Source organism: Hyaena hyaena, unplaced genomic scaffold, assembly GCF_003009895.1.
Source record: "Hyaena hyaena isolate Hyena2069 unplaced genomic scaffold, ASM300989v1 scaffold_71, whole genome shotgun sequence".
NCBI lineage: Eukaryota > Metazoa > Chordata > Mammalia > Carnivora > Hyaenidae > Hyaena > Hyaena hyaena.
The window spans coordinates 2,556,771-2,569,543 of NW_024080704.1; the positions used below are offsets into that span (position 1 = coordinate 2,556,771).

Genomic DNA, 12,773 nt, shown 5'->3' on the forward strand with positions numbered 1-12,773 from the left:
CTTCCATGCTGCCAGCAGTCATGCCTTATTTATCTAGTCTAATCAGTCTTAAAGAGTCTCTCAGATGACTCTTTTATACCAATTCTCAAACCTCCAGTACCTCCTCTCCCACCTTCCCTCTCAGCCGTTGACTTTGCTTCACATAGAAAATGAAGAATTCAGAGGAGACCTAAGCAAATCCATGGTTTATTCTCAGTTCTCATCCAACTTGACCCATGAGCCACATTTGGCAAGGCTGATGGCTCCATCTTTTTGAAACACTTGGTCTTCTTGTTTGCTTTTGAACATCCTGTTCCTTTCTCATCTCACCGACCTTCCCTCCCAGCGTCTGGTTCTTTCCCAACTCCCAGGCTCCAACATCTGGGAGTCCCCCAGGTAGCCGTGCCGGTACCCCTCCCTTTTCCTATCCACACTTGCTCCTTTGGTGACTTCACCCAGGCTCATGGCTTTAAACGGCATCTGTATATCAGTGACTCTCAAATTTATATCTTGAGCCTGGACCTCTCCCCTAAACTCCACACTAGTATCTGTTGCCGTATCTGTTTGATGCCTGTGTAATTAGGCATCTCAGCATTGACAGGTCCAAAACTGAGCTCCCAGTCTGTCCTCCAAAACGTGTCCTTCCCTCCGTCTTTCCCATCTCAAATGAAATCAACTCTCCATCCTTTCATGGCTCAGGTCAGAATCAGCTTCATCTTGATTTCTTTCCTCTTATCCACCCATCCAGGCCATCAGCAAATCTTATTATTGGTATCTTCAAAATAGATCTAGAAGCTTACTGCTTCTCAGAACTCCCACTGCTTCTATACGGGTCCAAAACAGCATCATCACCCACCTGGATTACTGCAACAGCCTCCTGTCTTTCCACTTGGCCCTTACTTCTGTCTGGTCTGTTTTCAGTATAGCAACCAGTGATCCTGTCAAACATGGTCAGGTCACATCACTTTCCTCTCCTCAAAACTCTCTTTTCGCTTTCATAGTAAGTGCCAAGTTTTTTAAATGGCTGTCTCCTGATTTGTCCCTTATTTTTCATCCTCCTTATATCTCTGACCTCATCTCCTCCTCCTCCCCTCACTCTCTGTACCCCAGAGACACCAGCTCTTTGGTGTCCCTAAAACATGCCAGGCATGCTTCTGCCTCAGGACTTTTGCACCTGATGTTCCCTCTGCTTGAAATGTGTAGCCCCCAGATATCTGTATGGTTTGCTTCCTGACCTTTCCCAAGTCTTCACTCAAATGTCCCCATTTGGTGAAGCCTATGAGCCATCCTATTTAGAATATCAACCTGCCCCCTCCCTACTATTCTATTTTCCCTTTCCCTGCTCATTTTCCTCCATGGCACATGACAGCATCTTAGGTACTTACAGTTCATTTGTTTATATTTTTTATTGTCTGTCTCTCTCTACTAGAGAATTTTGGTTAGTTCTACTTGCTGCTGTATCCGCATCCCCTAGTACAGGACCTAGAACATACTAGATGAATAATTGATGAATAAAGGAACGACTGAATGAGGCCCAGAGAGGTTAAGCAACTTTCCCAGGGTCACACAGATTGCAAGAGCCTGCAAAAAACCGAGACTTACTGGGATTAGAGTCCAAGCTCTTAACCACCACATTAGTGTCAATAAAGGATGATGTCCCTAAACTGCACCCCAAGGCTAGGGCTTCTGTTGTCTCCTTTGTTCTGATCTTCGGGAGCTGCACATTGCAGCAGGGCTGGGGCTGTCTTTGCATCACTAGACTGTATTTGTGTCTTTCTGTGGCAGGGATGCCTGATGCCTATGTGGGTGGAAAGGGAAGTCTTGGCTTACCTGCCACTGCCATGGCAACCAGGTAACCTAAGGACTCCAGAAGCAAGTCCTTTCAGATTGAGGGGAGAAAGAATTGAAGAAAGCTGAAAATAAACAGAAAGAAATCTGTGAATGGAGAAACGACTGGAGTCTCGCACCTGAAGCTTGCTGTGTCATTGGCAGTGAGGAGAATCCATCCTTTTCTCCTCCCCACCCGCCATCTCAGCCATAGCCAAAGGCTGTGGCTCAACCCGTCCTGCCTCCTGCCTCTAGCATGACCCTACTTAACCCATCCAGGAGGCCCGTGCTCTTCTGTGCAGCATCCCCAGAGAAGGAGACCCTCCCAAATGCTCTCAGCATCCTCATGGTAACACAGGGGACAGTCCTGGACCAGAAGTTGGCAGACTGGCAGATCTATATCCCTATCCTTCAGCCATCTCACAAGGGCAGACTGTCTTAGATAGTTCTTTAACTTGGCCCTCCCTCAGGGACTCAGTTGACCCTTTACCTAAGACATGCCTCCCTCTTCCTTATTTGCTATTAGGAGAACAAAATAGAGCTATAGTAGAAAAAAAATTATGAAATTAAAGTCCCCATGGAAACCTGAGTTAGAATTGTAATACTCGAACCAGACGACTTATTTGTGCCAGGCACTGTATCTCACACATTGTGGGCATGATATCACACCACCCTTGGAGGAGGTAAGAGCTGCCTGCAACAGAAAGATAAAGAAGCCTCAGAGAGAAAAAAAAAAAAAAAAAAAGAAGAAGCCTCAGAGAGGTTGAGCAACCTGCCCAAGTGTGCACAGCTGGTAAGCATGAAGAGGGATTCAACACCTGAGGAGTCAGTCTCTGAAAAACATGCTCTTCATCCCTTCCTCACACCATGTCCCTTGGGGGCCAGGGGATTAGAGAGGACCCGATTTTTCTTGCCTTGGTCATTCTCTGGGCCCCAAAGCTCCAAGTAGAACATCAAGGAGTGTCTGGCGCCCTTTGCATTTAATGAGCCCCTTTGATCTGTGGAGTTTGCTGAGCTCTGCAGACAAGATTGTAATAATCCACCAGCCCAAGGGCTGGTGCCTCAGGAGCTGGATCAGAGGGGTTCATCCTCTGCCACACCCTGGTGCCCATCCAGTCAGCAAGTGCCCCTTACTGTGCACCTGTAATGTGCTGAGTTTATGGGGCACACAGGGGCAGCCCCAATCCTGGAAGACACAGAGAAGCACCACCCAGCTGTGGGTGGCAGCCTGGGGAGAGGAGACAGGTCTGTAGCTGGCGGTCTGGAGCGACTTGGTGGAGGAGCACCAGCTGGACCAGGAGGCTGGAGGACAGACAGAGAAGAGACCATGGGCACAGGTGTGGCAGGGACTGTGGGGACAGAGTGCACAGGAGGGATGCACGGAGCAGGGTGGTAAGAAGCTCGGAGGCTGGTGTCATGAAGACCTGGCTTTACATTCTGGCCATGCCCCTGGCTGGCTGAGTGACCCTGAGCTGGTCCTTTAACCTTTCTCTTCAATAGGGTCATTCTTACACTCAGAGGAATTTACCACCTCCTGCTCCAAAACTTCAGCTTTTAACAGAGGTTACTGCACAGATCACCTTCATTAAGGCTCACCTGAGTCTGTCGGGCTGCTGGCTCATTTCCACTTCTGCTCTTGAGGAAGCAGAGGCCTGACCAGTCACAGATGGTAAAGCATCCTGGTTGAGGCCTCTTAGAAGCCTTAAACATGAAAAAGATTATGGCCCTTCTCCCAAATGTGCATAAAAATATACTAAATCATAACATACAAAACCTATGTATGTAAATGCCATGGTTACAAGAACATCTATCCAGATTTACCTTTTTTTTTTGGTTAAAATCCTAGATTGCTTCCTTTATCAAAGTTAAACCTTTCTAACAGTTTTGGTGTCCTTGCTTTCTAATCTTTATAGCGAGTTCCTAGTCTGCCTTTTGGGGTTGTCCGGTTCCAAGGGAAAGCGTGAGGGACCAGGAGCCCCTGGGCAGACAGCACACCTTTGGCCTCTAGGCCCTGTAACCGGGCACTGGGGCCAGCCAGGCCAGGTCATGCCCTCCCCTTCTCTGGATAAGTATTCTGAGGTTCAGGGACTCCTGTGAGCCCTGGTGGTTGCACATCTAGAGCCTTGATGGAGAGCCCAGGGCTTGTGATCCGTTGTGCCCAGCCAGCAACTTTGCCTGCCCCGTCTTCTGGCTGCTGCTTGGAAGCAAGACGTGCAGACTTCTCTGTCACTTGGCAGCGTTGCCAGGGACCGGAAGTCATGTCTCTTACTCCATTGGCAATTTGACATGGCTGCTTAACAACTCGATTAATCAAACCCAGCTCATCCTGTTAGAATTAATGAGCCTAGGAAATGCTGCCAGGAATAATGAGGGCTTTTGCCCCTCCCCCAACACCTCTCCCCACTCTCCCCCTCCTGCTTCTTTCTGAGAGCCACACTGCAACGACTCACTACCAAGGGCCCTTGGGCCTGGAAAGGTGTGGCGAGTGCCCAGCAGTGTGGGCATCTCCTGCTTCTACTCTCCCAGGTGCCACAGCTGCCCACCTGGAGCCAAGACTGGCCGTGTCCTGGGGGAGCAAAACTTGTTCATCAGACAGACATGAATGCCATCAATATGGTATGGAAAGTCTGTTTCAGGCACTGTACTAGGTGCTAAGGATGCAAAGATGGGAAAGATATCGTCCTTGTAAGGGATCATGGTGTAGTAACCCAGAGACAAAAGGGGGAAGTGCTACAGCAGAGGGTATGGATGGGAAGGGCGGGAGCCACAGAGACGGGGCCCGTCAATACTGGAGGAGCAGCGTGGGGAACAAAGAAGGGTTGTATGGGGATCAGGCACTCTGAGCGTTTCTGCCACCAAGTTCATTCATGGCGCCTACGTACAAGGAGTGCTGGGCAAGGTGCTGGGGTCCAGAGGTCCACAAATGGACATGGTCCCTCTTCTCGTGGAGTGGGCAGTCTCATCTCTATTCCTCAGGACAGGGCAGGGAACCTGAGAAGACATTTGATTAACTTTTTCATTTACTCAAACACAAATGTTGTTGAGGGCCTTCAGGGAAGAGGGCTAAGCATTGAGGGAAAGGAGTGAACAACCCCTCATCCTTGCCTTCCAGGGCTTCTCTGACAAGTAGACAGGCATCCTTATAAGGATGCACTCAGTGCTCTAACAGGGATATGCTCAAGGTGCTCAGCACAAGGAACTCAGAGATCAAAGCACTGAGCTCAACCTGGAAGAGTCAGGGGCGACTCCCTGTAGGAGGTGGTCTGGAAACTATCATGAAGATAGAGAAGTAGTTTGACAGGTAGAACAGGTACAAAAGAACGTTGTAGGCCTCATCCAGGCCAAGGCGTGGTCTTTGAATGATAGGGATTGAATTGGAAGGGAAAGATGATTCTGTGCATCTTTGGAGGAAATCAGTGGTTCTACAGTCAGCAGCAAAAAGCACGATTACATGTGTGTCTTATAGGTCAGGTGCTCCTGTGGTTGCTTATTCAAAATGGGGAACAAAGTGTGGTTTCCTGAATGGTGGAATCTCAAAGTTAGCAGGGACGTGGCTTTAGTGGCCAAATCGCCAACACACCAGTGTGGGGCACAGGGACATCTTCTGGGCCCTTTGATAGGAGTGAGGTGGAAGGGCTGGATCCACAATAAATGAGTTGGAGTGGGGAGGGAAGGCAGAGGGAGTAAAGAGAGAAAACCTGGGGCAGATCAGAAGAAAGTACAGGTTGGGGGAGCGGGGGGGCCCAACTGTCAAGTCCCTAGGAAAGTAAATGAGGGACTTGGGGGTGGTGGGATTTAGCCAGCAGAAACCACAGACTCCAAGCCGGGAGGGAGAAAGCCAACACAGAAGGGGAAAGATGGAAAGGGGCAGGGAGGCGACAGGAAAGGAGTCAGGGAGGCTCACACAGGTACTTTGGGGCCACAGTGTTGGGCCTGGCGGGAAGCAGACACATGCCGGCTTCAGTCACGGTCATTGACATGTGGTCACAGGGCGTTCTGGAGGCTAAGCTCATCTCTGCGGTCCACTTATGAGGGGCTTCAAATCCTGCCATCATCTCGCTGGGCCAGGTCCCCTGCCTTTCTACTTCCCAGTCCTGCCCCAGACTAGGCTTTGTCAGTCAGGGACCCCGGGGGCAGGGTGGCGGGGTGGGCTTCACAGAGGCACCTGAGTCTCCACTGCTGGCCTACAGGGGAGAACAAAGGCTTCAGACTGGAGCTCCAAACTCGAGCAAAAGAACGCTCACAATATATTTAGAAGACTTGCCTTTGTTGTTGACATCTCACTATTGGGAGACTTTACATAAAAATTGCTCCTTAGATTCCCCCATGCAGAGTGGGCTGGAGCTCATAGTGGCTTTCCCTTTAACTTGGGGTGGGGACCTTAAATTGACCCGTGTCCCTAGCTGCTGCCTTGTGTCACTCACATGGTCTGTCTGGCTCCGAGGGCATTAGAGCTTAAGACCCCCTCACAGAGAAGTCCGTCAGGCTGACACCCTCCTCGGAACGCAGGGGGCTTCCATAGAAACCGACCCGCTCATCCTTACAGGCACCCTAGGACTGGGGCAGCACCCAGTGGGCGCCCAGACTCCGAACTGTTTATTGAATTCTCTGAAGCTGCCCGGCGCCCTTGTCCCCCACGGATTCCGGCGCTTCCCAACAAAGCGGGTGACCTGGCTTCAGTGGTGTGGTCTTCCCTACCGGGGTGGCCTCAACCCTCACTCGCACGCCAGGCGGGGACCTCACCGCCCTCTGCCTCTCTCCCTGCAGGGGGAGCTGCTGAGCCCGTGCCGCTGTGATGGCTCGGTCAAGTGCACGCACCAGCCCTGCCTCATCAAGTGGATCAGCGAGCGCGGCTGCTGGAGCTGTGAGCTCTGCTACTACAAATACCACGTCATCGCCATAAGCACAAAGAATCCTCTGCAGGTATGACCGGGCCGGAGGGTCCAGGCCAATCTGGAGAAAAGGAACAAGATGGGCTACGTGGGCAAGATGGCAGCGGCCTATGGGCAGAGGGGATGAGAGAACTCTTGTGTTTTCTCCTCAGCCTCAGCAAGAAGGGACAGAGATGGGGCAAAGAGAAAGGAAAGATCTAGAAAGAGAGAAGGGTGGAGTATGTGACGGTAGACAGGATCAGTGAGCTAAGGGAGGGAGGGACAGATGGATGGATGCATGGATGGATGGATGGAAGCTGAAAGAAAAGGAAGGAGGGAGGGGAGGCAGAGAGGAAAAGAAAGGAAAGAGGGACAGACCAGAGGGCAGATGAGAGCAGGATGTAAAAAGGACAGAGGGTGAGGGGCGTGAGGAGGAAGACTGAGGGAAAGCTAAGGGCAGGAAAAGACGAGATGAGGAGAGAGGAAACTTTAATGTGCACTGAGTTCACCTGGAGTCTTGCTTAAAAAGCAGATTGTGACTCAGAAGTCTGGGGGGGGGTGCTCGAGATTCTGCATGTCTAACACCCTAGGGGTGATGCTGATGCCGCTGGACCATGGCCCACACTCCTTGTGACAAGGCACAGGGGGAAATGGAGAAGAGACGGGAGAGGGAGGCTGCGAGAAACAGAATGGAAGGAAGAAGGAAAAGGGAGGGCGGGGAAGGAGCTACCCTGAGGGGCAGAGAGGGCCAGGATGGGGTGGGGCCTGCCTCGGGGATTCAGACAGGGCTGCAGCCCCACCCTGTTGTCTCCCAGCCGCCCTCCCCCACCCCCCCACCCTGTCCTGACACATCCATCATCCCGGAAGCTGCTGGCAGGCCCCACCCCGCCTCGAAAATCCTCCAAACCCAACAATGGTGCCTGCGAGGAACACCCTCATGTACAGAGGACCTTGCTTCTGGAAATTCCTCCACATGTGCATGGTCAGCCAGTTGAGCCACACAGTCCATTAGCCAGCACGCCAGTGAGGCAGGGAACTTTGGTGGCCGGATATAGTTGTTTCCCTTCCCCTTTCTCAGGGGGAGGGGGCAGGGTGGGTTCTGCGAGCCCAGGAGGGTGGTGTTCCTTGTGACTGTGGGGGTGGGGCCTTTGCATGGTGGGGGACAGTGTCCAGGACATTTTATTTTAAACAAGATGTAGTTGTACATGAGGCGCTCAGGAATGAGTGTGTGTGTTTGTGTGTGCGTGCGTGTGAGAGAGAGAGGGAGAGAGAGAGAGAGAGCTATTACATGCATGTGGGCCAGCCAGCAGGGACACCATTTCCAGAAGGAGGTACTAAGAGTCCCAGCACCTCAGCCACCCTGATGGTACATGGAGGGGTCAGAATAGGAGCCTGTGCTGGTTCCACCTCTAATCATTCATTTCAAACCTTGAAGCATCTTAAAATAACAGTGTCAGGAGACTGCTGATTCCATGCCCTCTGGGGTGTATTAACTCTCTTCTTCCTTCTCAGCTCACTCAAGCCTTAGAAAAGGGTCCGAGTCCAGATCCCACAGACCTACCCCAAAGTGCCCCCTTGCCTCATAAACAGGCATCGAGGTTTGACTCATAAAATGAAAAACCATTTAGGGACAACTTCTTCCTGGGAGTGAAAAAAAAAAAAGAGAGAGAAAACGTTATTCTAATCTTTTAAGTATGGTGAGCAAATGGCAGTATTGACAATATTGATGTATCCATTTCAGTTGCTAATATGTCTTCAACTGTGAGTTTCCAAACACTGGGGACTCTCTCTGATTCTGTTGCTCCTGGAAATACGTAGTGTGTGCTCAGTAAATAAATGCCATTTCACTTTTCCAGATTGCACCAGAAAAAGGAAGTAGTCTGGCCTAGCAGCGGTATTGTGAGGCTGTGCCCCATGTTGCCCCAACGGTGTGTCCTGGGCTTCTCGGCTGGCCAGGAGTGAGACAGCCGCAACGGGGCAGCTCCCTGCTCCCCCAGCCCAGCCCAGCCGCCTGCAGCACAGGCGGAGTGCACGGCTGCCAAGATACTTCTGCTGTCAGAGGGGGGCGCTTTCTCCCAGGTCTCGGGGCGCTCACCTTGTGGTCCACGCCCCATACAAAGTTGTGAGAGCCAGTGCTTGTGACGGCACGTTTTCCCAGTGATACTCTGCAAGAGTCTGTTTGCAGCAGAAGCCCCACCAAGAAAGCATTTCCAGGGTAGCCTCTGGGCCCAGTGGCTGCTTCTCGCCCTCTCTGCAACAACTGAGTTGCAGTTATATATTTAAAAAATTTTTAAATATGTTTTCAAAGTTTATTTATTATGAGACAGAGAGAGAGAGAGAGCACAAGCAGGGAAGGGGCAGAGAGAGAGGGAGAGAGAGAATCCCAAGCAGGTTCCACGCTGTCAGCACAGAGCCTGACGTGAGGCTCCATCTCAGGAACTATGAGACCATGACCCGAGCCAAGATTAACAGTCAGCGCTTAACCAGGGGAGCCACCTGGGGTGCCCCAGAACTGCGGTTATATTGATGAATGTTTAGTTAGTGCTTATGGAGACGGGGGCATTTACTCTCTAAGTATTCACACATGCTATCCCCTTTAATACTGAAAACAACCCAATGCAGTGGACATTATTATTCCCAATTTACAAATGAAACAGAGGAGGCGCAATTTACCCAGGGTTGCCCTGGTGGGGCAAGCTTGCATACGGGGATCTGACTCCTCTCACCTACGGTGTGCAGGCGCGGACTTGGTCGCGTGCGTTTAGGAATCCCCCACCTCGACATGCACCACTGTATTTTTGCTGAAACTTAATAAAGGGTGGAGACGATGGCAGCTCGTCCCCTGCAAAGCGCTGATTGAAGAGTTACTTCATTCAGCCCTCACAATACTCTAGGAAATGGGAAGGACCAATTATTTCCTTTTTTTTTTTTTTTTTAACGGAAGGGAAAATTGACAGCCGTCATGACGTATTGACTTCTGTGAGGCCACGGCCACACTGCGCAGGCCGGGGCAGAGCTCTGCCACAACTGGGTCCTGACTTCTTGCTCGGTGCCCCTTCCTGGGGTTGGGGGACACACCCAGCCCTCAGGCTCTTCCGTTCCCTTGCTGCTGCGGCCCGGCCCGGGAGGCCAGGACATGGAGGGGCTCACCATACTATGATCAGAACCTCATCGGAATGAAGCCCTGGGTGTTGAGGGTAGCAGAGCCTGAAACCCTGCTCCACTTCCCAAGCCTCCCTTTGAGATTTCAGAGCTCTCTTGTTCTCTGCTTGCTCTTTGCAGCTCTCTTCCCCACACCTCTCGTGGGGGCTCACATGGGACAGACAGAAGACCTCATCTACAGCACCCCCCCCCCCGTTCTTTTTGCATCAAGCTTCAAGCAGTAGTCAGGGGCCCTGCTTACGTTCTACAGCTAGCTTGGGAGATCAGGGGTTAGGGTAGCTTTCGGGATTAAGGAGACCTTTCTGTGCCTCTATATTTGGGGGTTTTAAAGTCTGGAGTGGGAGAAAGTGAAGGTTGATGATGACCCAGTGGTCAAAACAAAAAGCTCAGTCAAGAACCCTCTTCACAGACAGAGAGAGGCAAGCTCTGGAAAAAACATTTGTAGTAGAGTATTTGAGAGGAGTCTGTAGGATCAGACCATCTTCTGGAAAATTCCCTTGTTTTGTGTAACCCTAGGCTAGGGGAAGCAGTGGAAAATTTAAAGGCCCAATTACCTGTAATGGGATGCTATCTGTACAATTAAATGTAAAGGCTGATGTCCTACATCTAGACTAGCAAGTGAAAGGTATTCCAGTAGTTACAATTCCTTAGGGACTGCTGGTCAGTCCTCCTGAGGGCGACTCAGTGCTTCCATCCAGGCCATTGGATGCATAGTGAGGACTCACTGTTGTCAGATAGAAGGTCGTCTGTGTTTCCTGAGGCATTCAGGCTGAAATGCCTGCTGGAGGTGTCCTCTGCCAGGCTTTACACAAATCCCTACAATCAGAAGATTGTCCTGCCCTCCGCCTTCCCACATCTGATCCTGTCACTTCCCCTGTTAAAAGTATTCAACAGTATCATGTTTACTCTTAGGACAAAGCCAAAACTCTATGCATATTCTCCAAGGTTCCACATGATCTTCTCTTATTTTCCCAGCTGTCTCACTCCACACTCCCTTTTGCTTTCTCTGTTCCACCCACTCAGGTCTTCTTCCAGGTTTTCATATTCACTATGCTTTTTTGTCTGCCACGGGACCTTTGCACATGCTTTGTCCTGTGCCTAGAGCACTCTTCCCTCCTCTCTTTGCTTAAACTCCCACTCAACTCAAGCATTGTTTTTTCTGACTAGTCAAATCCCCCATAAAGGCTCTCACAGTTCTGTGTACCTCTTTTCTTATGCCTAATAAATTGCAACTATAAATAATTATTTGATCATCTGTGTTCCCTAGACTATAAACTCCATGAGGATGGAAATCTTATGTGTTTTTGCTTGCTGCTTTATCTCCAGCACCTAGCAGAGTACATATTTGTTGAGTGAGAGCATGAATAAATCCCAAACTAAAAACCAACTCCAGGTTCACTTAGGCTTGTGCTACCTAGGCCAGCCATAGAATCACATAATTTCAGAGTTGAAACCACCCACACCCCAGCTTTCAATCTATCCATCAATACTTCTATTAGCATAGTGCTTTTTATGTTAAAAAAAAGTGAAATCTCAGTGTTCATATATAGTCAGTAAATTATACGGCTTTTCTTATCTCTCCCTTATATCCCATGTCCTCTCCTTGTCTGTTGCATTGGTAATCTCAAGCACTTATGTTTAATGACATGCCAGGTGTTGTTGTAGAAAATAAGCAAAAGAAAGGCCTGTGTCCCATTAGTGTGAAAAGCACCTCTTAGTATGAAAATAAACAGTGCTGCTCTGGAAGGAATATTCTGGGCCCTAGAATACCGTCTACACTGCCTCTGCATCTTTACTTTCTCCTTCCCATTTCTCTGTCTGTATCATAATCAGTTATAAAGGCCTTCCTTCTCTGTGATGGCTGCCCAGAACTCCCGCCCTACGCTAACTTCTGATCATTTGGTGTGATACAGGTTTCCTCCATATTAAAAGTGCAATATAAAACGCAGAAACGTACAAAAATAGCCATTTTATTACAAGTTAAAAAGCCCTGTATTAAATCTTGAAGCAGAGGTGAGAGGTCGAGGCAGCAGAAGGAAGCAGGACGGGAATGGAATGGAAATGGGGTCAGCGTATCCCAGCCACAGCTAACCTGCCCTTCTCTTCTTTGCAGTGGCAGGCCATCTCTCTGACAGTCATTGAGAAGGTTCAGATTGCAGCCGCCATCTTGGGTTCCCTCTTCCTCGTTGCCAGTATCTCTTGGCTCATCTGGTCAACCTTCAGTCCCTCGGCAAAGTGGCAGCGCCAAGACCTCCTCTTCCAGATCTGCTATGGGATGTATGGATTCATGGACGTGGTGTGCATAGGTGGGTCTGGGGGCTTGTCTCTGTGGGAAGTAGAGAGCTACATGGTGGTGAGTTAGACAAATCTCTCGGGATTCCTCCCTCTTGGAGGCCAAAACACCAGGCTTAAGACCTGTAAGCTCAGGAGGAGCCAGCATCTTAGATTTGAGGGGTAAATGGGATGAGGGGGGAAGTAGACCAGAGAAGGAAGATCTAAATCTTTCCCGAGTAAACCTGTTCTTGCCCAGTTGAAGATAAGGATAAGGAGGCTTGCCTCCAAGAAGACTTGAGAAAGGACAGTTGGTCAGTCTGTCTGGCTCAAGCAAGATGTGGAAGCCCCCTTCTCCGTTGTGTTCTCCGTGGTTGCCAAGTCATCACAAGGGATGATTATACATTTAAGTCCATTCTCTTCACAGTAAATGCCCAGAAACAGCCATGATGATACTTGCTCCTCCCCTCCTTCTCAGCTTTCCATGAACCTATCACAATACCCAAGATTTCTCTAGTCTAGAATGTTTCAAACTGTATGTAGTTCTAGTTTTCCGCTCACAGCTTCAAGGAAACCAGTTTTGGGAATGGGCAATGGAATGCAGCACAGAAAGGCTCTGAATCTTCACCCTTGCTTTACCCTTCATTTTTATACTTTTATCCA

The 12,773-nt window shown here is 49.9% G+C and overlaps 1 protein-coding gene across 1 annotated transcript in view; it reads left to right on the top strand.

Moving 5' to 3' along the window:
* Positions 1-12,773, top strand: part of MARCHF4 (membrane associated ring-CH-type finger 4) — a 111,304-nt gene that overhangs the window by 78,710 nt on the left and 19,821 nt on the right. Inside the window, exons 2-3 of the mRNA XM_039233158.1 lie at positions 6,574-6,729; positions 11,953-12,145. Coding sequence (XP_039089089.1) covers positions 6,574-6,729; positions 11,953-12,145 — 349 coding nt within the window. The remainder of the gene's footprint in view (positions 1-6,573; positions 6,730-11,952; positions 12,146-12,773) is intronic.